The 24,951-nt window shown below is 43.6% G+C and overlaps 1 protein-coding gene across 4 annotated transcripts in view; it reads right to left on the bottom strand.

Annotated features, from left to right (window-relative positions):
- Window positions 1-24,951, bottom strand: part of PDE7A (phosphodiesterase 7A) — a 67,809-nt gene that overhangs the window by 4,698 nt on the left and 38,160 nt on the right. For 2 of the 4 annotated variants that reach the window (XM_075270437.1, XM_075270439.1), the window contains exons 2-12: window positions 22,507-22,567; window positions 15,032-15,064; window positions 14,527-14,610; window positions 8,337-8,488; window positions 8,068-8,131; window positions 7,232-7,327; window positions 6,086-6,186; window positions 2,916-3,047; window positions 1,819-1,910; window positions 330-474; window positions 131-227 (exon numbers count right to left, since the gene is read on the bottom strand). In XM_075270437.1, coding sequence (XP_075126538.1) covers window positions 131-227; window positions 330-474; window positions 1,819-1,910; window positions 2,916-3,047; window positions 6,086-6,186; window positions 7,232-7,327; window positions 8,068-8,131; window positions 8,337-8,488; window positions 14,527-14,610; window positions 15,032-15,064; window positions 22,507-22,567 — 1,057 coding nt within the window. The remainder of the gene's footprint in view (window positions 1-130; window positions 228-329; window positions 475-1,818; window positions 1,911-2,915; window positions 3,048-6,085; window positions 6,187-7,231; window positions 7,328-8,067; window positions 8,132-8,336; window positions 8,489-14,526; window positions 14,611-15,031; window positions 15,065-22,506; window positions 22,568-24,951) is intronic. The other 2 variants (XM_075270438.1, XM_075270440.1) reach the window with 1 other exon arrangement.

Genomic DNA, 24,951 nt, shown 5'->3' with positions numbered 1-24,951 from the left:
TGGGCTGCCCCTGTAATGTGGATGTGCCAGATCCTCCAGAACATGAAATGGTCTCTGCACCCTAGAACTGAGGACCCCTCAATACCTACAATATTGTTTTGTAAATTTTCAGTGTTAACCCTGGTCTTACCTTGGTAGAAAAATTCTTCCGTCACTTTTTCACTCCACTGCTTGCTGAGCTCCCAAGTCCGGCACGGGTTACAGATGTCCGCACACTTTAAAGCCATCTATAACAGAGCAGCAGAAGAATATACGTGTTATTAGACTTTCATGTATCGCCAGGACCAGAACCCTGACCTGTACATGCAAGCTGTCATAGGAGAGTATACCTGCAGAATAAAATGGCGATGCCCAGCAAGTTCTAGACATAAGTCGCCCCGATCCAGGTGGGTTCTGAACTGTGACAGGTATTCATTTTGTCGACTAATGTCTGTAGCAAGAATAATTGATCCTAACTGGCTTTCCATGTGTTGCCTAAAACACAGAAAGCAGAGATTTCCAGAGCCATTGTAGTCCATGCAAAAAAAGAAAAAAGGGCAACACACAAGAAAAGCAAAGACCATGTCATGTTTAGGCTTTACGCTGGGTTCACACCAGCGCCTGAACTCCATTTTCAGGTTTCCGTTTTCTGCATGCAAAAGACGGAAATCTGTCATGCCGAGTCCGGCTGTGAGCGTTTTATGCGCTCCACGGCAAAACCGTTTTTTTTTAACCCAGACACAGAGTACTGCATGTCCGACTCTGTGTCCGGTTAAAAAAAAAAAACGGTTTCACCGTGGAGAGCATAAAATGCTCACTGCCGCTCATGATCCGAGACTTTTCAAGCCCATTCAAATGAACGGGATTGAAACATACCAGCAGGTTTCCATCTCCTACCCCTGTTTTGTGCAGGAAACGGAAACCTGCAGAATGGAGTATGGGCGCAGATGTGAACAAGCCCTTACGTATACCAAAATTACAATCCTTTATTATCTATCCAAGCAATGTCATAGGTATCAGATTGGATGCAGTACCATACCCATACTCCTATACAACCTACTAAGTCCCGCGTAACCTACTGCACTGCATCGGCATACCACACGGCTAGCTGCGACAGAATGTTCACACGCGGAATCTATTTTCCGCCGTGTGAACATACCCTTATACCTATACTTAGGTTTCTGTAGCTATGATTGACATGCTATAATTTACAAAAACACAGTGGTTTTTCAAATCGCAGCACTGAGGCTGCAAATATTTTTCTGCAATCCCAGAATTCCATCCACTTTGCAGGTACTAGAATATAATATATAACATGATATAATACTATACTATAATATTAAAGGATTATCTTATTTGCAGCATTTTTTTTTTTTATTTAAGCATATTATCAACATGGGCCTTAGTGTCATATGAAAGATGAGAGTCTTCTATCATGACACCAGAATGACATTTCTACATTTTACATTGCCTGAGATATAACTGAAGTGACCCTCCCCCACCCTGCATTACACACAAGCCCGCACACTGTATACATGATAAAGCAGGAGCCAGCTCTCAATAGAGAAGCAAAGGAAAGAATAAAGAAGTGCAGGATTTCACTGAAAGGAGGCAAAAATGTACAAGATATAGTAATGTATACTATTACTACTAATATGTGTATTATTAATAATATTGTATGTATAATGTTATTAATGTATAGTAACCCAAAAAAAAAAAAAGTCTGAAAGTTAAAGTTATTCTTTAAACCCTTGTCCATACAAACATACAGCACTATAAAGGGTCAGAATACAACAAAGCATCCTATGAGAGTGTGAAGAACTAGAATATGACACGTACCTTTCATCCAAAGTCATGTGTGCAAACAAACCAGATTCTCGCAACAAGCCCACTGCTGACCTCCAGTGGTGGTTTTCTAATACTGAGGTATTCTAAAACAGAGGGAAAAACTATGAGAAGAGCGGGTGAAGGAAGTCTCTGCGACAGTAGGTACACTAGTACATGCAGAGAAGTACCTAGCTGGGTTTAAGCACAAATGGCCGCCATTGATTCAATAGAGGTGTTGGCTGATTCAGAGATTGGTCCATTGCAGGGGGTTTGCTGGTTCTGATACCCATCACAACAATGCAGTTTCTCCGCTCATTTTAATATGGTCATAAATATATATTTCATAACACATTATTTTCATAGCAAAATTTGCATAAAGTGGGTCTTTCACCATTTCCACAAACAGCTCTTCGCCTCTTTCAATAGACTCCACCAATTCTGGCACAGTTGGTATTTTTTTTCCCTAGCTTTTGCCATCCCAGAGACTTTCTGCATATAGTCACACTCTCTACTGACATGTGGGCGGTCCTGGGCTGGAACAGACCGAAAAGGACCACCCGACAGCAGAACTGTGCTAAAATGAACAGAAATAATTGCTCAGGAAAAGTCAGGGCTACAAAAAATAATTCCAACTGTATGGGAATCAGTGGAGGGGAACCTACTGAAGGGTTGCTGATGGTGGAGACGGTGAAAAGCTCAATTTGAAAGAATACTGAAAAGGACAATCTCCCAACCCTTCTTCCCTTCACCTCCTCCTTTCTGACAATGAAATTAATACTGGGAAATATATTAAAAGAAAATTCCTCTTTGTGTCCCAGAAGATCAGCCATGACCTTATTCTCACTATCCTGTAAGACAACTGCCTGCAGCAGGAGCTTCCCCCCTCTTCAATGTAGGACAACCTAAGGCCAACTCCTTAACTGTTCCCCGAGCCAAAGATGTAGCTGATCGACAGGAGTTTAACCCTTTTGTTCTCTTCAGAGTTTCTACAAGACTGATTCAGAAACATGCAGAGAATCCCGCTAGAGAGGGCGAACCTGTACCCCACTTGTTTATACCATTCATTTCTAGACTAACAATTTGGAGATAGTCAGGTATTGTCTACTCACTTTGTATAAAGTTGCTAAGTAGTGGTTCGTTTTTATTAAAAAAGACTGGTTCACACCGGGATGATCCAGATCATGTGTTGCAGCTGCGATTAAACCCAACAGGACATCCCATGGAGTGAGAGACTTGGCAAGCTGGAAAAGAACCAATGACATTACACGTAACTGCTTTGTGTGTACATCGTCACATCAAGAACTAGGTCATATCCATTCTATTACCCCATGTCTAGCTACAACCTTAAAGGGGTATTACCAGCTCAGTGATGGCATGTCACTAGAATGAACAGGTTACTCAAAGAATAGAAATAAACCTCCGTAGTGCAGAGAAGAATAGTAAAGGGGATGCAATACCTGAATCCCACCAAGCATAGAGCGACAGCATATCCTAGAGACAGATCATTACTGTATTATGTGAGAAGAAGTCTTTAAAAATTATTTTCCAGGAGCCATTGGATATACACTCACCGGCCACTTTATTAGGCACACCTGTTCAACTGCTCGTTAACACTTAATTTCTAATCAGCCAATCACATGGCGGCAACTCAGTGCATTTAGGCATGTAGACATGGTCAAGACAATCTCCTGCAGTTCAAACCGAGCATCAGTAAGGGGAAGAAAGGCGATTTGAGTGTCTTTGAACGTGGCATGGTTGTTGGTGCCAGAAGGGCTGGTCTGAGTATTTCAGAAACTGCTGATCTACTGGGATTTTCACGCACAACCATCTCTAGGGTTTACAGAGAATGGTCCGAAAAAGAAAAAACATCCAGTGAGCGGCAGTTCTGTGGGCGGAAATGCGTTGTTGATGCCAGAGGTCAGAGGAGAATGGCCAGACTGGTTCGAGCTGATAGAAAGGCAACAGTGACTCAAATAGCCACCCGTTACAACCAAGGTAGCCAGAAGAGCATCTCTGAACGCACAGTACGTCGAACTTTGAGGCAGATGGGCTACAGCAGCAGAAGACCACACCGGGTGCCACTCCTTTCAGCTAAGAACAGGAAACTGAGGCTACAATTTGCACAAGCTCATCGAAATTGGACAATTGAAGATGGGAAAAACGTTGCCTGGTCTGATGAGTCTCGATTTCTGCTGCGACATTCGGATGGTAGGGTCAGAATTTGGCGTCAACAACATGAAAGCATGGATCCATCCTGCCTTGTATCAACGGTTCAGGCTGGTGGTGGTGGTGTCATGGTGTGGGGAATATTTTCTTGGCACTCTTTGGGCCCCTTAGTACCAATTGAACATTGTTGCAACGCCAAAGCCTACCTGAGTATTGTTGCTGACCATGTCCATCCCTTTATGACCACAATGTACCCAACATCTGATGGCTACTTTCAGCAGGATAATGCGCCATGTCATAAAGCTGGAATCATCTCAGACTGGTTTCTTGAACATGACAATGAGTTCACTGTACTCCAATGGCCTCCACAGTCACCAGATCTCAATCCAATAGAGCATCTTTGGGATGTGGTGGAACGGGAGATTCGCATCATGGATGTGCAGCCGACAAATCTGCGGCAACTTTGTGATGCCATCATGTCAATATGGACCAAAATCTCTGAGGAATGCTTCCAGCACCTTGTTGAATCTATGCCACGAAGAATTGAGGCAGTTCTGAAGGCAAAAGGGGGTCCAACCCGTTACTAGCATGGTGTACCTAATAAAGTGGCCGGTGAGTGTAGGTCATCAATGTCTGATTGGTGGGGATCCAACATTCAGGATCTCCCATAGATCAGCTAGGCCTCTTCACTGAATACCAAACACAGTGATATACATTATATAGGTGTTGTGCCTACTAGTCCTATTAAAGTGAATGGTGCTGAGCTGGACTGAGGTATTTAAAGAGGACCTTTCACCGATTTGGGCACAGGCAGATCTATATACTGCTGGAAAGCCGACAGTGCGCTGAATTCAGCGCACTGTCGGCTTTCCCGATCTGTGCCCTGGGTAAAGAGCTTTCGGTCCGGTACCGTAGCTCTTCACAGTCAGAAGGGCGTTGGTGACAGTCAGTCTGGTACAAAAAAGACAAAGAGTCTGGTACGTCCTTCTTCCCAGCAGCGCCAATAGCGCTGTACAGTGTGAGCGGGGAGGAACGACCCCTTCCTCTGCTCACAGTGCTCGTCCATAGACGAGTATTATCAAGAGGGGAGGGGAGCGTTCCTCCCCGCTCACACTGTACAGCGCTATTGGCGCTGCTGGGAAGAAGGACGTCCCTGACTCTTTTTGTCTTTTTTGTACCAGACTGACTGTCACCAACGCCCTTCTGACTGTGAAGCGCTACGGTACCGGACCGAAAGCTCTTTACCTGGGACACAGATCGGGAAAGCAGACAGTGCTCTGAATTCAGCGCACTGTCGGCTTTCCGGCAGTATATAGAACTGCTGGTGCCCAAATCTGTGAGAGGTCCTCTTTAACCAAGCACTACTGCTGCTTAGATTAGCTGATCTGTGAGGGTCCCAGGTGTTCAATATCCACCAATTAGATTATTATTATTTGTTTATATAGCACCATCAATTCCATGGTGCTTTACATTTGAGGGTTTACAATACAGTGTGTATTGCGCACCAAAACTAACAGCATTGCATGGGAACAGTGGGAGCTAGAGAAAAAAATCCCATCTGAGCCAGAATCAGTGGAGCGGCAGCTATTAATGATGTAAAGACCTGGGATTGTTGAAGAGTGAAGTCTCCATAGTCACAATATTCAGAAACTTCAGGAACGCTGACCCTAACAATGTCTATACGTAGCAATTTCAGTACTACACACAAGACCTGACTAATTTGGTTCCAATTCTCTTAATACATTTCCAAAAAGAGAATAAGAACCCATCCCAGCATAGAAATGGTCATTAACTAAGACCTATTCATTTTAATGGAGTAATGATCCTGGATATTCTCCTGATATGTTGGGTTAATGGTATTTAGCAGTCCCCATTAATACCCTAATAGATGGCTTTGGATGCTCCCCATTGGTCATTCATATTTGTGAGCATGGCAGCTCCTAAACACAAAGAAAATGATGAAATTTCAGAAAGGGAATTGTCAACATATTAGCCGCCTCTCTGGATTATACATCATGGAGGAATGCATACAATCAGATATTTCTGATCAATCAATAGAACCAGTCATCTCCAAGGAGCAGCAAAGTCCTCACGTGTGTCGCCCCCTCCTTACCTTGGGTTCTTTTAAATAACAGTACATGGCCTGAGTCACATCAGCAGCGTGCACTGCATTGTGATATGGGTTTTGACTGTGGTAGTCTTCTTGTACCATAACTAGGGAGAAAGCAAGAAAAGAAGTCAGAAAAACTGTATACCATTTGCTGACTGCAGAGTCCAAGTATATCACAGATATATAATAAGTATATTGAGCTGAGTGCGTGGTATATTATGACATGGGCACTGCTGGGTAAAGGGGAAGGTGCGGTGTTTAACCCATGGAAAATTGTTCATTCCATGCCCAGTCTACAGGCTGGGGCTTTCACTTCACATGGGTGCAATTATGGGAGTGTATTTCCTTAAAAAGAAGATGTGGAGCAGTGAGAAGGAGCACTCAGCCTGGGGACACAGCAAACCTTCCAGTGTGAGAGACAAATGGAAGGAAAAGATTGATAAAACTTGGTAAGCTGAGACACAGAAGCACTTCGGTTGTCAGACTGGGACGTCTGATACATAGTAAATGCCGGATAGACAAGGATTTATTTTGTCGTCATGTTTGTTTGCAACCTTTTAAAATAAACCTGTGTGATATTGTTGGTCTAAGTTGGATGTGGACACAGACACACTACCCTTATTACACCAAAAAAAGATACCATAGTAGTGTAGACATAAACAAGGCCTGCCAGATTGGAGTCAGGAAGGAATTTTTTCCCCTGAAATGGGCCAATTGGCATAAGCCTCATGGAGTTTTTGCCTTCCTGGATCAACACTGTAGGGATTGTAGGGTTATAGGTTGGACTTGATGGACTGATGTCTTTATCCAACCTCATCTACTATGTAACGTAGGTCCTACACCTCTCCACATGAATTAAGTGATGGATGTGCATACCCATTGCGTGTCATCATCCCTATAGGACAACCACATGTAGCACAATAACTGGGTTCAGCTCCCTCCAGCTGTCCCATAGAGATGAAGTTCAAAAGACATACACATGTGTCACTGAGTTCCTGTGTCTCTCTACATGAATGTACTCTCAAGGTAAATAGGGCTCCAAGCAGTCAGATTCCCATCATTCAGATAAATACCTTTCAGTGGGACAATCCTCTTTAATAATCATTTTCCATCCATGGATGGGTATTTATCGCAAGCTTTGGAACTTACCTAGAAATCTACGCAGTTTCACCATGTCCAAGTGGAAGTGATCGATTAGACCATTATGACTCAAGAGGTGAAAGGTTAGGGTAACCAGACTGTTTCCTGGAAGAAAATACACCCCAGAATTATTGGGTGAATCCGGTCTCATAAGCAGACACCTTTCTTACCACTTCAAGCCCTAAAATGGACAGCATCAGAAACTGGCACAACCATTCTAGGAAGTCAAACCCCCACATAAAAGGTCTTACACTTTTGATGTACATAAAAAGCGATTCATACATTTTTGCTATGTGTTACTGGAAGGCTATGCAGGGGAACAACCAACAGCGAGAGGCTATCATCTTACTTCTCGCTGCCACTCACAGCTCCCCCTTCCTCCATGCAGATCCTGATATAATCAAAGTAAGGGTTGGTTCACATCTGCGTTTGTATTCCATCTGGGGGAATCCACGTGGGAACCCCCCGAACGGAATACCAAACAATTGCAAGCGCTGTGCAGTAAAAGCACACGGACCCCATAGACTATAATGGGGTCCGTGTGCTTGTCTCCAGATCTCCGCAGCGAACATGCAAAGGGGTTGTGCCATTAAGGATACTTATCCCCCTATTCAAGCTTCAGATCGCTGGAGGTCCAGGCACCGGGACCGCAAGTTATGAGAAAAAGGGACTGAAATGTGAATAGAGCAATGATGCACTTGCGTGACCAGCACGCAATTCGTTTCTATGGAGCTGCCGATACTGCAATCTCCAGAAGTAGTTAACAGGCAACATTGCCGTTATATTAATCCCATATAGGAAACATGAAGAATCACAAGTTACACATGCCGAGCCCAGTATCTTACCATTCGTCAATCTATCAAACAGAAATATATCAAAATTCCAGTTCCCGACTTTTTCCAGCATACACTAAAAGGGACAGAAAGAAGAGATAAACTTCTCAGAAAAGGAACATAGGCAGAATAAGATCAGTGAATGCGGAGGGATTAAGAGCAGCCGGTGGGGTGTAATGTATTCCAAACTTGCTAGAGAGAGGGGCTGTGACTGCCCGTACAACTATAGATGCAAAGGGATTGTATAGATTCTGGGGAGGAGGCTGTATGTATGCACGTACCTTGGCTTGTCCATTGTAATCATCATCCAAGATGTACAATGAATTCTGTGCAGTGACACCCCGGAAAAATCGTGAAGACCTTAGGTACCGTTGAAAACTTAACAACCTCCGGATATTTCTTGCAGACAAGGAGATTTCAATTTCTGAATGTGCTAGGTAGAAGAAGATTTGAAAGTCAGATCAGACTGGATACATAACATTTAGATTTTTCAAGCATGTGGTGGCACTTTTATTTATTTTTTAAATTTAGATTGTGAGCCCCATATAGGGTTCACAATGTACATTTTTTTTTTCCTATCAGTAGGTCTATGTAGAATGGGAGTAAATCCACAAAAAAACGGGGAGAACATACAAACGCCTTGCAGATGTTGTTCCTGGTAAGATTTGAACCCAGGACTCCAGCGCTGCAAGGCTGCCGTGCTAACCACTGAGAAACTGTGTTGCCCCTTGGTGGCACTTATTTCTGTGCCATCATGTCAAAGTTATAAAGTAGTAAGAGTAATATTCTGGTTATATTATGGATTTATTATTATTATTTATTTATATAGCACCATTAATTCCATGGTGCTTTACATTTGGGGGTTACATACAATACACAGAATATACAGGTAGATATAATACTAACAGTGACCGACTGGCACGATGGGGTAGAGGGCCCTGCCCGCAAGGGCTTACAATCTATGAGGGAAGGGGGTAGAGACAGAAGGAGAGGAGGAGACTGTACAGATGGCAGTGCGGTGATAGTGTTATTGGAGGTTGTAGGCCTTCCTGAATAGCTGAGTCTTCAGGGCCTTCTTGAAGCCTGTGATTGTGGGGGTCAGTCTTTATCACCCTTCCTGTTCTGTATGACTAGGTGGACACCCAATAGACATAATCACTGCACATAGAAGTATCTGCAGGATTGAATATTTTGCCAAAGATATCGGTTAATATCTTCTGTGGATCATTTTTCGAAGATTCAGCCTGGAAATGGGGTCTCCATAATTTGTTGGGGTCACTTAAGGTATGGGGCAGCCCACCTGATCCTTATGTATGGTCGTAACCAGGGCTGTGGAATCGCTAGGCCAAAGCGCCAACTCAGATTCTTCATAAATGGCTGACAGACATGGTCAGTCAGAAGCAGTGAAAATCCACTAAATCCTTAAAAACTGTAGTGCCTGAAATCCTATGAAAGTATATATGTAACAAACCAAGTATCTAATTCATTATACAATACCAATAATTGTATAACATAAAAGTAAAAATACTGGTAATTCATCATTTCATTTTGAAGCCAAAGTGGATAACTTTTTCTGACTGACTTCTTATAGTAGCCCTATGTGTGTGAGCTGTATAATACAAGGCAGCTACCACCACCATGTAAGGTCGGTGTGAAAGGGGGTACAACCTCCAATAACACTATCACTGCACCACCATCTGTACAGTCTCCCCCTCTCCTTCTGTCTCTACCCCCCTTCCCTCATAGACTGTAAGCCCTCATGGGCAGGACCCTCTACCCCACTGTGCCAGTCAGTCATTGTTAGCATTATATCTACCTGTATATTCTGTGTATTGTATGTAACCCCCAAATGTAAAGCACCATGGAATTAATGCTGCTATATAAATAAATAATAATAATAAATAATCCATAAGTCCATTTGCCTACGAGTCCCCTAATGTAGCGTTATGGCCGGCCTGTTTCCTGTTGGGTAGGTTCACCTGTCCTTCACAAAGAATCGCCTCCCTCTAGAATAGCTCTCTGCGGGGTTACTGACAGAAATATAATCCTGTTTGGCAAACCTATTTTTAAGTGAGCCATGGAGTAAGGCTGCAGTAACATGGGCAACTCAAGAATGGCGCAGAGACCTATCGCTGAAATAGATACCAGGTGTTTATATAGTCTGTACCTCCATGGACAGGCATGGCCAGTGTGGGGACTAGAAACCAGCAGGAATTGTAAAATCACAGGCCTGAAATGTCTGCGGATAGTAGTTGGCTTGTTCGGTCTGTTTAAGGCCAACTGACAAATATGGTGAAGTAATAAACTGCCATGTCAGGTGCCAAGGGGACGACTGCACCGACCTGTGGATAAGAGAGTATAGTCCTAGTGCAGCCAGATGGGATGTGAGATGTATAGATAGTAAGCTCTTAGTCCTTGTACAGCCTGAGATTATTATTATCATATTGTTTATTTATATAGCACCATTAATTTCATGGTGCTTTACATTTGGGGGTTACATACAATACACAATATACAGGTAGATATAATACTAACAGTGATCGACTGGCACAGTGGGGTAGACGGCCCTGCCCGCGAGGGCTTACAATCTATGAGTGAAGAGGGATAGAGACAGAAGGAGAGGGGGAGACTGTACAGATGGCAGTGTGGTGCTAGTGTTATTGGGGGTTGTATGCCTTCCTGAATAGCTGAGTCTTCAGGGCCTTCTTGAAGCCTGTGATTGTGGGGGGTCAGTCTTATGTGTCGTGGTAAGGAGTTCCAGAGTATGGGGGATGCACAGGAGAAATCTTGGAGACTGTTGTGTGAGGAGCGGATGAGAGCAGAGCGGAGTAGGAGGTCATTGGAGGATCTGAGGTTACGTGTGGGCAGAGAGCGGGAGATGAGGTCAGAGATATATGGAGGGGACAGGGTGTGGATGGCTTTGTATGTTAGCGTTAGTAGCTTGAACTCGATTCACTGGGCTATGGGTAGCCAGTGGAGGGACTGGCAGAGGGGAGCAGCCGATGAGGATCGGGGAAGTGAGGTGAATTAAGCGAGCAGCACAGTTTAGGGTGGACTGGAGGGGGGCAAGGGTGTTAGCCGGGAGTCCATGGAGAAGGGTGTTGCAGTAATCTAGGCTGGAGATTATGAGGACCTGGACGAGCATCTTGGTAGTTTCCAGGGTGAGGAAGGAGCGGATTCGGTGGATGTTCTTGAGCTGGAGGCGACAGGAAGTGTTGAGGGTTTGAACATGTGACTTGAAGGACAGGTCAGAGTCCAGGGTTACCCCAAGGAATCGGGCCTGTGGGACAGGGGTAAGTGGTGTTCTGTTAACTTTGATAGATGGGTTGGGTGGAGGGGCCACACGGGATGGGGTGAAAATGATGAACTCTGTTTTCTCCATGTTGAGTTTGAGAAAGTGGGAGGAGAGGAAGGAGGCTACGGCCGCTAAACAATCTGGAACTCTGGCCAGCAGGGAGGTAATGTCTGGTCCAGAGATGTAGATTTGGGTGTCGTCGGCATAACAGTGGTACTGAAAGCCATGAGATTCTATGAGTTGGCCCAGGCCAAGGGTGTAGATGGAGAACAGGAGGGGTCCTAGGACAGAGCCTTGGGGGACACCTATAGAGAGAGGGCGAGGTGAGGAGGTGGTGTGCGAGTGGGAGACGCTGAATGTGCGGTCGGTGAGGTATGAGGAGATGCAGGAATGGGCCAGGTCTGAAATACCAAGGGATGAGAGAATTTCTAACAGGAGTGAGTGGTCAACTGTGTCAAAGGAGAGGAGAGGTCATGCGAGATGTATAGATAGTAAGCTCTTAGTCCTAGTGCAGCCAGAGATGGGGTGTGAGATGTATACATAGTAAGCTCTTAAGCTAAGGCCCCATATTGTGGAAACACAGCTTCTTTGGTTGCAAAAGGAATGGGAACGCTATAGGAAGTTCTTATACTTTTCCCTTCTGCTCAATCCACTCCTGGCTTTGGCTCAAACAAAAAAAAAACAAAACAAAATCTGCAACAATAAAAGCTGTGTTTCCGCAATGTGGGGCTTCAGCCTAAGTCCTAGCGCAGCCAGAGATGGGATTCAAGATGTATAGATAGTGAGCTCTTGAAACCAGGACCCCCATTTCTATTCTGCGACTTTATTGCTCTACAATGACACATTTGTCTGTACATGAACCCTATGATTTGTGAAGTGCTATGGAATATGTTGGCGCCATAAAAATAAAATCTACGATGCAAGGTCAGAATAGAGAGCTGTAATACAGACATTGACATACAGAGACTGTAACAGCCCCAGAGTGCGGTCACACTGCTTGGATGGGCATTTATGTATCTTTACATATTTTTGTCATTTAGTGGAAATCTATAACAAAAATAAAAAGCCACTTTGGTTTAAAGAGGAATGTCCGATCCGTTGTTGTGTCAGTTTTCCTACATCCTTGTATTTCCCAGTAGACAATTTTGGAGCATTTGGGTGTTGCCCTACAAGAGCAATGGTAATGCTGCAGTGAATGGCGCACTTCTGCACCCATCTGTGAGCGTTTTTTTATTAAAGGAAACGTTATAATGGCTGTAGATAAAATATTCTGTGATGTGTCTAAAGGAAACCCCCTAAAATACTGCAAAGTGATGTAAAAACACAATACATCAGGTTTCGAAAGGAAAGTTAACAAATATCAGATAAAAACAAGCTGTCACAAGCAGTTACATAAGGTCACACTTCTAACAACCTTTAGCTAGTGCTCTGGTGGATGAAGTCGCTCCATATCGTAATACTAAAGCAAAACATGATGAATAACGACTTATATAGGGTACCTATTCATATCAATGGCCATAAAGGTAACACTATGCTTTCTGTGCTGTGGAACTATATAGCGGTCTGGTAGTTCACAGATTTTTTTAAAGGGATATAGGGCAGTACCCTGTAGGGCTGTCAACACAGTTTACAATTATGTATTTCTTATCCAGGACCGCTACTCCATTCTTGTAAAAAGTCGTCCTTTTATCCGTACGCAAATGAGCAGAAAAGGGTTTTATGGACATTAATGGGCTTCACTATCTGCTGCTAAGTGCTACTTGTCTCTGCCCACTATCTGTACCACACAATGCCCTCCCCCAACATCTGATGCCAGCTGCCTTCACTTCTGGGTGCAGGGTGACCTCATCAGATATGTACACGGCTGAGCTGAGCAGAACTTAGCAGCAGCAGATCGTGAAGCCCATTGATGGAAAGCAATGTCCCTAAAGTCCTTTTCTAATCATTTGCATGGGGATAGAGAGACGATTTTTAAAATGGATGGAGCAGCGGTCCTGAATAAGAAATACAGCACTGTAAACTGTGTCGACAGTCCTACAAGGTACTGTGGTTAGTTTAGATCTGAATTTTGTGCTGATAGATTTCCTTTAAACAAACGAGAAAACCAAGATTGCTTACTGCAGAAGGATTGCAGCCAGTATTATAAATGCAGTGACTATGAGCACATGGGTAAAAGAAGAAAATACATTTGACTGGGAATGATCTTAATGACATCTATATAATACAGCGAGAAAAGCTGAACTCTGTGGTATATAGGTATAAATGGTGTAGAGCAAGATTTCCTGACAGGACCCCTAGGAGAGCCACAGGCCGAGTTCTCACGGGACTTTGAGGTAGAATCCACCTCAAAATCCTGACCAAAGAAACGTCTCCCATTGAAATCAATGGGAGCTGGTTAGTTCTTTTTTTTCCGGGAGCTGTCTATTCTGGTTCCTGGAAAAAAGAAGCGATATGCTCATTCTTCAGGCGGATTCGTCTTGCGACATCCACCTGAAGACACTCCCGACTAGGCCCATTCGTTTGGGCCTAATCCGGAGCAGGGTGCCATGACTGAATGCCCGGATGCAAGTGAATGCACTGCAAAGGCATCCAGTCGCAGCTACTGTTTTTTTGGTCCAGAATCTGAGACTACCTCCGCCTCAAATTCTGGACCAAAAAACCCCATGTGAACCCGGCCAGAGAGTCCCGATTACTCCGCCCCACAGTGATGGACACCAGTCCCGATGTTAGTGTGTGTGCGCGCAGAAGACTGTCAATCACTGCGTGTGGGCGGAGTCAGGACTCTCACCATCTCTCCTAGGAGTCCTGTCAGGAAGTCCAAGAGCAGGGGGCAGCCAAGTGCTGACTATGAAGAGCAGCCTTTATCTGACAATCCACTTTTTTTTTTTTTTTTTAATGTAGATTGTGAGCCCCACATAGAGCTCACAATGTACATTTTTCCCTATCAGTATGTCTTTGGAATATGGGATGGAAATCCATGCAAACACGGGGAGAACATACAAACTCCTTGCAGATGGTTTTTTGCCCTTGGCAGGATTTGAACACCAGGACCCAGCGCTGCAAGGCTGCAGTGCTAACCACTGAGCCATCGTGTGGCCCCGACAATCCACATTTTCTGTGAGAATGGCAGGGCAAAGGGATATTGAGTTTGGTTTAGAGACTATTCAATAACTTACAGTGCAAAATACGAAAGTCGATGTAAGGATGAGAGCCCCGTCTCTCCGATTCAAAGCCAGCTCTGCTTCTTACTCTGACATCTCCTGCAATAAAGAGAACGCATTACTAGCGGAGTACCATCACGACTCTTCGTACATCCCCACCCACCCATCAGCAGATTACACAGTTCCAAGGTTTCCAAACATGCAACTGCATGCTCCTATAGAGTCATAGTAAAACTATAGCCTGCGCAAACCAGGTCAAAGCATGTGCTAAGCATTCAGATGGGCCTGGACTACATGTCCCCACAGTATAATGGTACAAGGTGCCTTATTGTGCCAAAACAGGGTCACTCCATTCATCACCACTAGGCCTGCAGGGATGCTGACAAACAGGAGAGTCTGCAGTGTGTACAAGCCTCAGCACCTAGAAATGGCAGCGTTCAGCAGGTCAGCTTACGTTCCCACTATAGAAATAAATTTAAAAAAAAAAAAATGACGCATGGTCCCACTAGCATTTACTTACTTGCACTCAGCTGTTTGAAAATTACACAAGAGCCTATCAAAATACCAAAACTGAGTATTAACACATGATCATGGGACATAAGGAGTTAACCATTGCAGGTTAGCAGGTTGTCTTTTAGAAAGCAATATTAGACAACGCCTGTATTACACATGCACATGTAATAAACTAACAATAGTAACAAAAAGAGCAAACGTGACACAGAAGTATATGGAGCGCCAACTGATTCAAGGCCAAAAAGATCCCTATATATTGTATTTTAACATGTTGTCCCATGGGGAAAAAAAAAATAAATTGTTAAGGGGCTTGGAATGGGTTAAAACATTAAAAACAGCCATAACAACCAATCTCCCGATCCAGCACTGCTCAGCTCCCCCCCCCACCACCACCAGGTCTCTACTTCCTGTAATTTCCTGTATTGAGAGGGGGGGACTAGCAGGGGTACACCAATGGGAGAAGCACTGAAGACTATTGCTACCTTTAGGTTTTTAACCCATTCTTAGCACTTAATCAAAAATTTATGTTCCTAACCCCCCCCCCCCCCCCCCCCTCCGCAGACAATCCTTTTAAAGTACATTTACTTATTACATTGCTTTAAGTACTAAACTGATCCATAGATCTATGAATAATCCAGCTGGCAGCTATTGGAGGCTTCGGCCTGAATCCCCAAGACTCATGAACGTTAATACACACACATGCCTTGTATATCCAATGAACTGTATTAATGTAACCGTACATGATGACACGCTGCCAAAAAGTTCTGGCAGATCGGGCCTGGTAAACTCCGCTTTCCATTTATTGACTTTCTGTAACCAGATGTATCATTTCCTATATGGGATTATACACAAATACAATCAGACATTCAGCCTGCAAAGAAACGACAGCTCCGAGGTCTGCAGCGTTATGAATGCAGCTCTGACCGAGAACACGACGGTTAGTTAGGATGGTTAGTGAATGAAGCAACACATTATATGTAACAGATCTCTGTTAATAAAAGTCAATGTAGAAATCTGTACAATGGTGTTCTGAGATCAACACAGGATTCAATGCCTGGAAGCTTTATCCCATGGAAATGAGGAGCGAGGGGGTTCAATTTTAACAGACTGGAACCCTTTATTTAGCTGAGTATGAGGGCTTATGTGCAGACTCGCGTCCCTCAAATCCACCTCAAATTCCTCTTCCGTTTCTGCCATGCTAGCGGTCAGACAATTACACTAGATACTGTTAGGGAGAACATGCTATTAATATGGGGTCTAATTCACACAGAAAGCAAGAAACAGAATCCCAGAGTGCAAAGGTGTAATGATAGGGAGCTGTAGGGATGTGTAATATGGGGACCAGGCAGTCACAAAACAATGAACATTTGCCAGAGCAACAGGACAGACGTGTCCAAATCGCGTTGAATCCGATTTTACATTCTAAGGGGCTTTCACACTACCGCTGGAATGCCGTTCTGATAAGGCATCCTTTATAATAGGCAGACATCATCATAACTGACATTAAACAACACTGATTGAGGTTAAGGAGACTTTTTAATGGATTATTTTATTGGCCACATAAACATTAGTTTCTATTAATATTCATTTTTATACCGTCATTTTTTGTTTTCTTTATTTTTTGTTCCGCTTTCTGAGCATGTGCAGAAATAAAAAAAATAAAAAAAATAAAAATTGAACAACCACCCCTCATATGTCCATTAGTCATAAAATAACGGACACTTTACATCTGTCATAAGTCTGTTATTTTGAACTCTGCCAAAATTCCTGCACCCCAGATTACCTCCACCAAAATAACTGACACTGACTGACAACACAACACATCCCTTTAAAATCAATGGGATTTTTAAACCCTTGCCGTCACGGGCATTTTTTTTTTTTTTTTTTTTTTGACTCCTCTCCCCTTCCAAACCCTAAAAACTCTATTTTTTCCACTCTCAGACTCATATAAGGTCTTAATGATTGCGGGACAAATTGTTTTTCATGATGCTCCCATTAATTATTCTATACAATGTACTGGGAAGCTGGAAAAAAAATAAAAAATAAAATTCAGAATGGGGTGGATTTGAAGGAAAAATGCCTGCAAATGAAAATCATTGCAGACAGGTTGGTGTGCCTTTACAAAGCTCCAGGCTGTCATGCCAATGTGACATCGGCCCTGGAGCTTGTTCCAGGTGCTGGCAATCACTGGCAAAATGGCCGCCAGGAAAGTGGCACCTCCTTCAGCTTTGACCGAGGTGCCAGAAGGGTTAATGCCCGCGATCAGGCAGCCGTCATAGTTATGCACCCGGCATCTACCATACTAGTACGGTGGATGTCGGGAAGGGGGTTAATGGATCTGCTAGGGTCTGTTAACATTTTCTGACTGATGCCAACAGGTAGTGTGAACACCCCCTTAGTCACAAATACGGCTGCTAAAGAATACATCTAGGCCTTTCCAGAAATCTAGTGCACAGGAGGTGTGTTCTGGGGGCCATCAGAATATCCAGCTATAACAAAGAACTCCAAAAATATTATAGTCCTCCCTCTTATACCCTTTGCCTTTAGGCTCCCCCATAATAGTCCTTTTCTCATCCAGGGTTCTATGGATTATACATCCAACAAGAAATTGATTCCAGCCAGGTTGCATGGAAAGATGCAAATATACTTCTTCTTTATTGTTAAAAAGTTTACGAAATCACAGCAGCATAAGCACAACACAGGAATGAGGGCGTCAGACTGACGCGTTTCGGATATGTTATCCTTTGTCAAAGTCTGATCAGAGTTTGACAAAGGATAACATATCCGAAACGCGTCAGTCTGACGCCCACATTCCTGTGTTGTGCTTATGCTGCTGTGATTTCGTAAACTTTTTAACAATAAAGAAGAAGTATATTTGCATCTTTCCACGCAACCTGGCTGGAATCAATTTCTTGTTGGATGTACTATCGTTTGGCTCCGGACCGAGGGAGCATATTTTTTCCGAGCCGGTCTATAGATCCACGGATCTCAGAGTGGGAAGCGATATATGGGAGAGTGATTTTCACTACAAGTTGGCTGAGTATATTTTTCCTTTCCCTTCCTCCCCTTTTTTTCTATGGATTATGGTTATAATCAATTGTCTGATAACCGTAACGCAATACACGTAATGCACTACATTTTCTGTTCGAAAAATTGCATAACTGCAGTGTAAAGTATGTTGAATAACGGAGCAGCATTTTAAAAAGGGGTAAGTTATGCCCTATACATAGGATAGGACATAATTTGTAAATTGATGGGTGTCCAACTGCTCAGACCCCCACACATAGGAGGAACAAAACTCTTCCATTCCCCTGTTCTGTATGGAGTAGTGGTCACAGTGGTCAGGCTGTACAAACACGGCTTTATTTCAGATGGAAGGATCAGAGATGGCCGAACTGCAGGGATCAGCTACCCCCCGGCTCTCCTATTGATGTGAATGTTGTGCTCGCTGCCTGACAACCGGTTTATTTGGAGCAGGAGACAGAAGTTCTCCAAACTATACCATATCCTGAGGAAAGGGCAGAATTTGCTTATATGGGAAAACTTACAAACAAAAAAAAGCTGTAATCGCTTTTAGTTTTATTTATTTTTTAAAAAACACAGCATTTCTGCAAGTGAACATGTCACTTTCTTCTAAATCACAGCTTTTCTACGTTGCTCTAAATTACTCCACAAAGTCTTCTCCTCTATCCAATACTTTCCAGGTTGTATACACTTACAGTGATTTTTCCCCCACTCTCCCATGTACACGGCTGACCATACACGCTCACTGACTTATCTTATATGTAAGAGCACCCCCTAGTGGTCTGTACACTGATATCTGATAGTCGGCCTCACCATCTAACCATTATATTTTACCTGGATATGGACAAGAAAGTGCTCAGAGGGAAGAGATCTCCTTATGGACAATCCCTGAATAGGACAATCCCTTCCAACCAATAGATTTCTACAATTACAACGTAAGATGCCGAAAGATGGGCCCACCCCATTTCTTTAAAGGCCAAGGCCCCATATTGCAGAAATGCAGCTTTTTTGTGCCAAAGTCAGGAACAAACCAAAACACTGAATATTTGCACTATAAGGGTAAGTTCACACGATGTAACGTTGAGCGTGATCTGGCACGTATACGGCATGTCAGAGTTTGCACGCCGTAAAAGATCCCATTGATTTCAATGGGAGTTAGGAGCGTATACGCCGCGTTATTTTGCGGCCGCAAAAATCACGCGGCTTATACGATCCTAACTCCCATTGAAATCAATGGGAGCATTTTGAGCGCGTCATCTGCCGGCACGTGTATACGTGCCAGATCACGCTCAACGTTACATCGTGTGAACTTACCCTAAGACAGAAGTTCTTCTGATTAAGTGTCTTAAAGGGGCTCTATCACCTGTAAAAGTCATTTTTAACTACATCACATCTTTGCATAGCCCTCAGAAAGGCTATTCCACACTTACCTTTAGTATGTAGATTGCCTCAGTGGTCTCTGAATAAGTCCGTTTTTATTCCTATGCTAATTAGACTGGTGCGTGATACATCGTGCACCTCTTTGCTATTGTTTCCTATGGGAGTATATGTACTGGCTGCTGCTGATGATGACGACGACTCAGCTTCCTGTTTGCACACACATAGGAGATAATAGCAGGGACGAGTGCTGCCGGGAACTTCCTGTGCTGGCTGGAAGCTCATTAGCATAGGAATAAAAACCGGCTCATTCAGAAACCACTGAGGCAATCTACATACTAAAGGTAGGCGTGAAGTAGCATTTCTAAAGCCTATGCAAGAATGTGATTAGTTAAAAAAAAAAAATGACTTTTCCCAGTGATAGAGCCCCTTTAAAGAGAATCTGTCACCAGGGTGAAGCATCTTGATTCAGAAACACAGATAGTTCTGGCTCTCCTGGATGTAAGATCAGTGCACTAGGTGTGATGAACATGACTAACACCCAGACACAGTACAGGTTTGCGGACACAGAGCCTCACCCGAAGGCCACGTACACATAACTTGAGGTTTTTACAGTCTGCAAAAACTGATTTTATGTCTCAAAAAACATGTCCACGTTGTAAATGTATATCCCAGTAATCCGTGAATACTTGAATGAACAGGAATAGGACCAGCTCCATATTATGCATGGGTATCTACAGCCCAGAAACGGATTTGTAAAAATGATGGGCGTGTGTAAGGGGCCACAGAAGTGAATGGGTCCATATACTGTCCGCTTACAGATCTGTATGTTCAGATAATATAAGGAAAACAACTAATGTCATATAGGAGACCTGACGGCTCTCTGCAAATCCCATCAGCCAATGACCTCGTTAATAGCCAGAATTAAAGTCACGTTCATACTGTGCAGAATCGGTTAGTATGTTGTTATTTAAGCCAAAATCAGGGCTCTGTTCTAGATACAGATTAAATATGCTGAATATAGAGATTTATTACATACCAAATAAGTACTGTGTGGTGACCTAATAGTTATATGTGGGGAAAAAGGGATCAAGAACTACAGCCACATCTTTATAGTGAACCATTCATGTGGTGTGTGCTGCCCTATCCGAGAGCAGGGCATGATCTAGGGAGAGAAGCTGGGCTCTGCGATATATAGTTTATATGGTTTGGAGCAAGATGGAGTAAATCCTGATAGGACTCCTCGGAGACTTAAGAGTCCTGAGTACTGCGCCCACACAGGAGGATTGACAGCTCGCCCTGTATCACTGTGTACACAGAAGGATCATTGTGTGGGCGCAGTAATCAGGTCTCTTGTAAGCCATTACCCCACTGAGCCGTTACCCCCACTGTTTAACACAAATCCTATCCACACTACAAAGGTTTTGAAACTCCAGCATATCATTTATTAGGTTTGGCCCAGGTTTTCAACCTTTGCAATGCAATAGGCCATAAGTCAGTCCAGCCACCTAAGAGTCGTGGGTGGAAGCCACAGTGAAAATCGGGTTCTGGTGGTTGTTGACACATCTGAGTTTGCTGTGGGATGTCCATCTCAGGCTAAGGCCCCACATTGCAGAAAAGCAGCTTTTTTGTAGCAGAATTTGTTGTGGTTTTTGCAGCCAAAACCAAGAGTAGTTACAAAAGGAATGGGAAATCTAAAGGAAGTGCTTATACTTCTCCCTTCTGCTCAATCCACTCTTGGCTTTGGCTCAAATAATCTCAAAATCTGAAACAGAAAACTCTGCATTTCTGCAACATGGGACCTCAGTCATAACCTAGGTTCACACTGAATAAGCATAAAATGAGTGGAGAGAAAAGTCCTACAAGGAGGACTGTTCTCTCTGCCGATTTCCTTATAAAATCAGTGGAAACCCAACGGACCCCATTATAGTCTGTTTCAGTGTTTAAGCAGATGAGAGTCTGAAAAACAGAAACCCAAAGGCTGGGTTCATATGGGGATTTTTGGATCGGATTTTGACGCAGAATCTGGTCCAAAAAAAAAAAAAAACCGCCTTCTATTGACTTCAATGAGAGCTGTTCACTTTTTTTTTTTTTTTTTTTTTCCGCTAGCGATTTCTTCCCACTCGCGGAAAAAAGAAGCAGCCCTCCCTTTCTTGCCGCGGATCCCGTGGCCCAACACTCCCTTCCGACTAGGCCCATTCACTTGGGCCCAATCTGGAGCGGAATGCCGAGACTGGATGCCAATCGTGGCTAGCCGGTTTTTTTGGACCAGATTCCGAGGCGGCCTCCATGTCAAAATCCGGCTGAAAAAAACCCATGTGAACCCAGCCTAAGCGGGCCTAAAGGACAGAAACCCAAACGCTAGTGTGAACCTAGTGCTAGGTTACTTGCACACAAATGTGAAAACTGGCTGCGTGATGACACTTTGTAGAAAACATTGGGATAGATTATACTACACCTCTGGCTTATCACTTTGTAAATGCAGGTTACAACATGAATGGTCAGAACTGGTTTTTGTTTTTTTTTTCCTTTTTGTTTGGTGCACTGCACGCGCCACTTGCCTGAATGGGGTTTTGGCAAAGATAACTCCAGTCTTCAGAAATCTTCCCAGCGGACCAAGTTTTATGTCCATTTCTGACAGACCATAGGACGTCACATTTTTTGTCAGTTTTCCTGGATCCGTCAACAGACTGAATTATATGTGGGATGTGTAAAAATGGCTGACCAAGGATGGAAACGGGTAGTGATAAAATAGACCATTTCTTCTGTTTTTCACGTGCCTGTAGCTTTATACGACTCTTTACAAATCCATACATCACAGAGCTCAGCTTCTCGCCCACCATCATAGACTGCTCTTATACAGAGCAGCAGGAATCAGATTCACTTTAAGTAACACATCCATTAATCCTGACTTTACATTTAGTCCTGTAAATATGGCCGGCTTTCACATATCAAGTGACTACACGTATGACAAATTTAACATCCCATGAGTCAGCTCATGCAGGACAATAGGAGGGAACACATTCATTACTATAACGCTGTTTAAATTTATTTATTTTTATTTTTTTATTGCAAACTTACCTAGCATACGAATGTAGAGAGCAGTTTGGTCAGAGCTGTCATACGAAATGGCCCCACGTCTCTAAAAGCGAAAATAGAAAAAGTCTTAAGATTATGCAGAGATCTTTAAAGGAAACATTTTAATATCACAGAAAAAAAAAAAAAACACCCCACCAGCATGTGGCTTAAAGAGGACCTTTCATGGATTTTGGCACATGCGGTATTATATACCGCTGGAAAGCACACTCTGTCAGGAACCTCCTTCTGCACAGCAGCACCTATAGCGCTGTACTGTATGAGTGGGGAGGAACGATGGACGAGCACTGTGAGCAGAGGGAGGGGACGTTCCTCTCCGCTCTCACTGTACAGCGCTATAGGCGCTGCTGTGCAGAAGGATGTATCTGACAGACTGTCAGAAACGCCCTTCTGACGATGAAGAGCTACAGTAACGGCACTGATAGCTCTTCACACGGGGCACAGATCGGGAAAGCCAATAGTACGCTGAATTCAGAGCACTGTCGCCTTTCCAGCGGTATATAACACCGCATGTGCCCAAACCCATGAAAGGTCCTCTTTAAAGCAGCTTGTATATAGAGTTATATCAGCCAAACCCAGCAACCAAACATGTATGGGAAGTCTGGACACCCCCCTCAACAGTAGATGCCAATGGAGAAAAGGATCGAGTAGATTAGATTTCGATATGCACCATCTTTTTGTTTCGAATAGGGATATGCCAGACGCTTATTCCCCTGCCCTATAGGGACACTGCTATATGTACACTTGGATGAATAGAGGGAAGAGGAAAGTGGAATACGTACATAAGGCTGGCCATACAAGTGGAATGGGAGCTGAGCTGTGACATAACAATCGGGCCACCATGCTGTGTATGCAGCCGTGTACTTCTGCCTCTGTACGTGGGACCCAAACCCATCTTTATTAATTGTAGTTCTTGGATAATCCCTTTAAAGGGTTTATTCTCCTGAACCTATTGTTTCTAAATGACGTCCTTCTTACTATGTAGATAACAGATCACATATTTACCACCACACAGCCCTTGATGTTAGAGAACACTGTGTTATGCCAAGTACATGGCTTGAGGGGTAAAGAACACCAAAGACAATCTCTTTGTCACGCTCCACACCCTCAGTAATGTCACACGGTGTAATTAGAAGTTTTTCGGGTCAAACCTGCTGGCAGACCCTGCAGTCAAAACGGACGGCGCTAGACACAAGCCCTGGAGAGCTGTTTGTGGCCAAGGCTTCACATAGACACACGCAGCTAAAATAAAACATTGCAGAAAACGAGGTTTTTTCTTTGAGATTTTCATAATCTCAACACATTGCAAAAAAATAAATAAAACACTGCAGAATTGAGTGTTTTTCCCTATATATTGTAATAGGGGGAAAAAAAATGACTGCGAAAAATGCAGGAAAAACTGACTCACACTGCTGGCACTGTAAAATGCTGCGTTTTTTTTCCTGTTGCAAACAGCTTTGTATCTGCTACCCCTGCAAGTGCCTAGAAGGCAGACCCCGACTCCGAAGTGCTCTTGGCTTTGGTACTCTACAACCCCCTACCCTCTGCGTGATGGCTGTAGTGTCCAACCATAAGACTGCTAAAGCTACCACTCAATGGCAGTGGGTAAGGGTTGTGGCTTCGGCAACACTTCAGCATGAGAGCCTTCCTCCTGGGCACTTGTGGGATTGTTCCGCTCCAGATTAAGAATTGTGTCATGGTGTGGCAAGAAAACCCACAAAATGGTATTCGCTACGCAAGTTTCCTACTTGGTACCATTTCTGCTGGATATACGGTACATATCATACATCCAATATCTGACATTAAATTGGCATCTGATCCTTGACCCCATGTTGGGCAGCCCAGGAGCCAAGATCAGCAAGAGGTCTATTACTGCCCCTATTAAAATAGACTTGCAAATACACTATCCAGCCTGGGTGATAACAGGAGAGACCGTGCTCGGCCAACATATGGCTAATGTGTATGGCAGCTTTACTGAACACCAGACCAAGATGAAGTGTGTGGGTGCATCTGCTCGACCTCCACACCTACATGCAACTTCTACTTCTGTATACTCATAATTCCCTATATTCCAGTGTATAGAGAAGAATGATATTCCATATAATCCTGAAAGTGTCAGTCCCATCCAAGCCAGTACATCTTTACACAAATTCTCAGTGAAAGGGGCTGTGCCCACCACCAGGGTCTTCTTCGAGGAAATTTACACTTCTACTGCCTTCACAAATGACCCATCAGAGTTAAAAGGCCATGTACTAGCAAATATATCTGAATGGGCACTATAATGTACATTATGACGGAATAGGTTGTAGATCTTCCTGCAAATGTAGGCATTTGGGTCATCTATACTTTACATGGAGAGCCATTTATCTAAAAAAGCCGTTATGTGACACAACATTCTCACAAACGTGAAATGATCGGGCGATGACAGCT

The sequence above is a fragment of the Leptodactylus fuscus genome, chromosome 4 (genome assembly GCF_031893055.1).
Source record: "Leptodactylus fuscus isolate aLepFus1 chromosome 4, aLepFus1.hap2, whole genome shotgun sequence".
Classification (NCBI taxonomy): domain Eukaryota; kingdom Metazoa; phylum Chordata; class Amphibia; order Anura; family Leptodactylidae; genus Leptodactylus; species Leptodactylus fuscus.
This window is presented reverse-complemented; position numbering and strand designations above follow the sequence as displayed.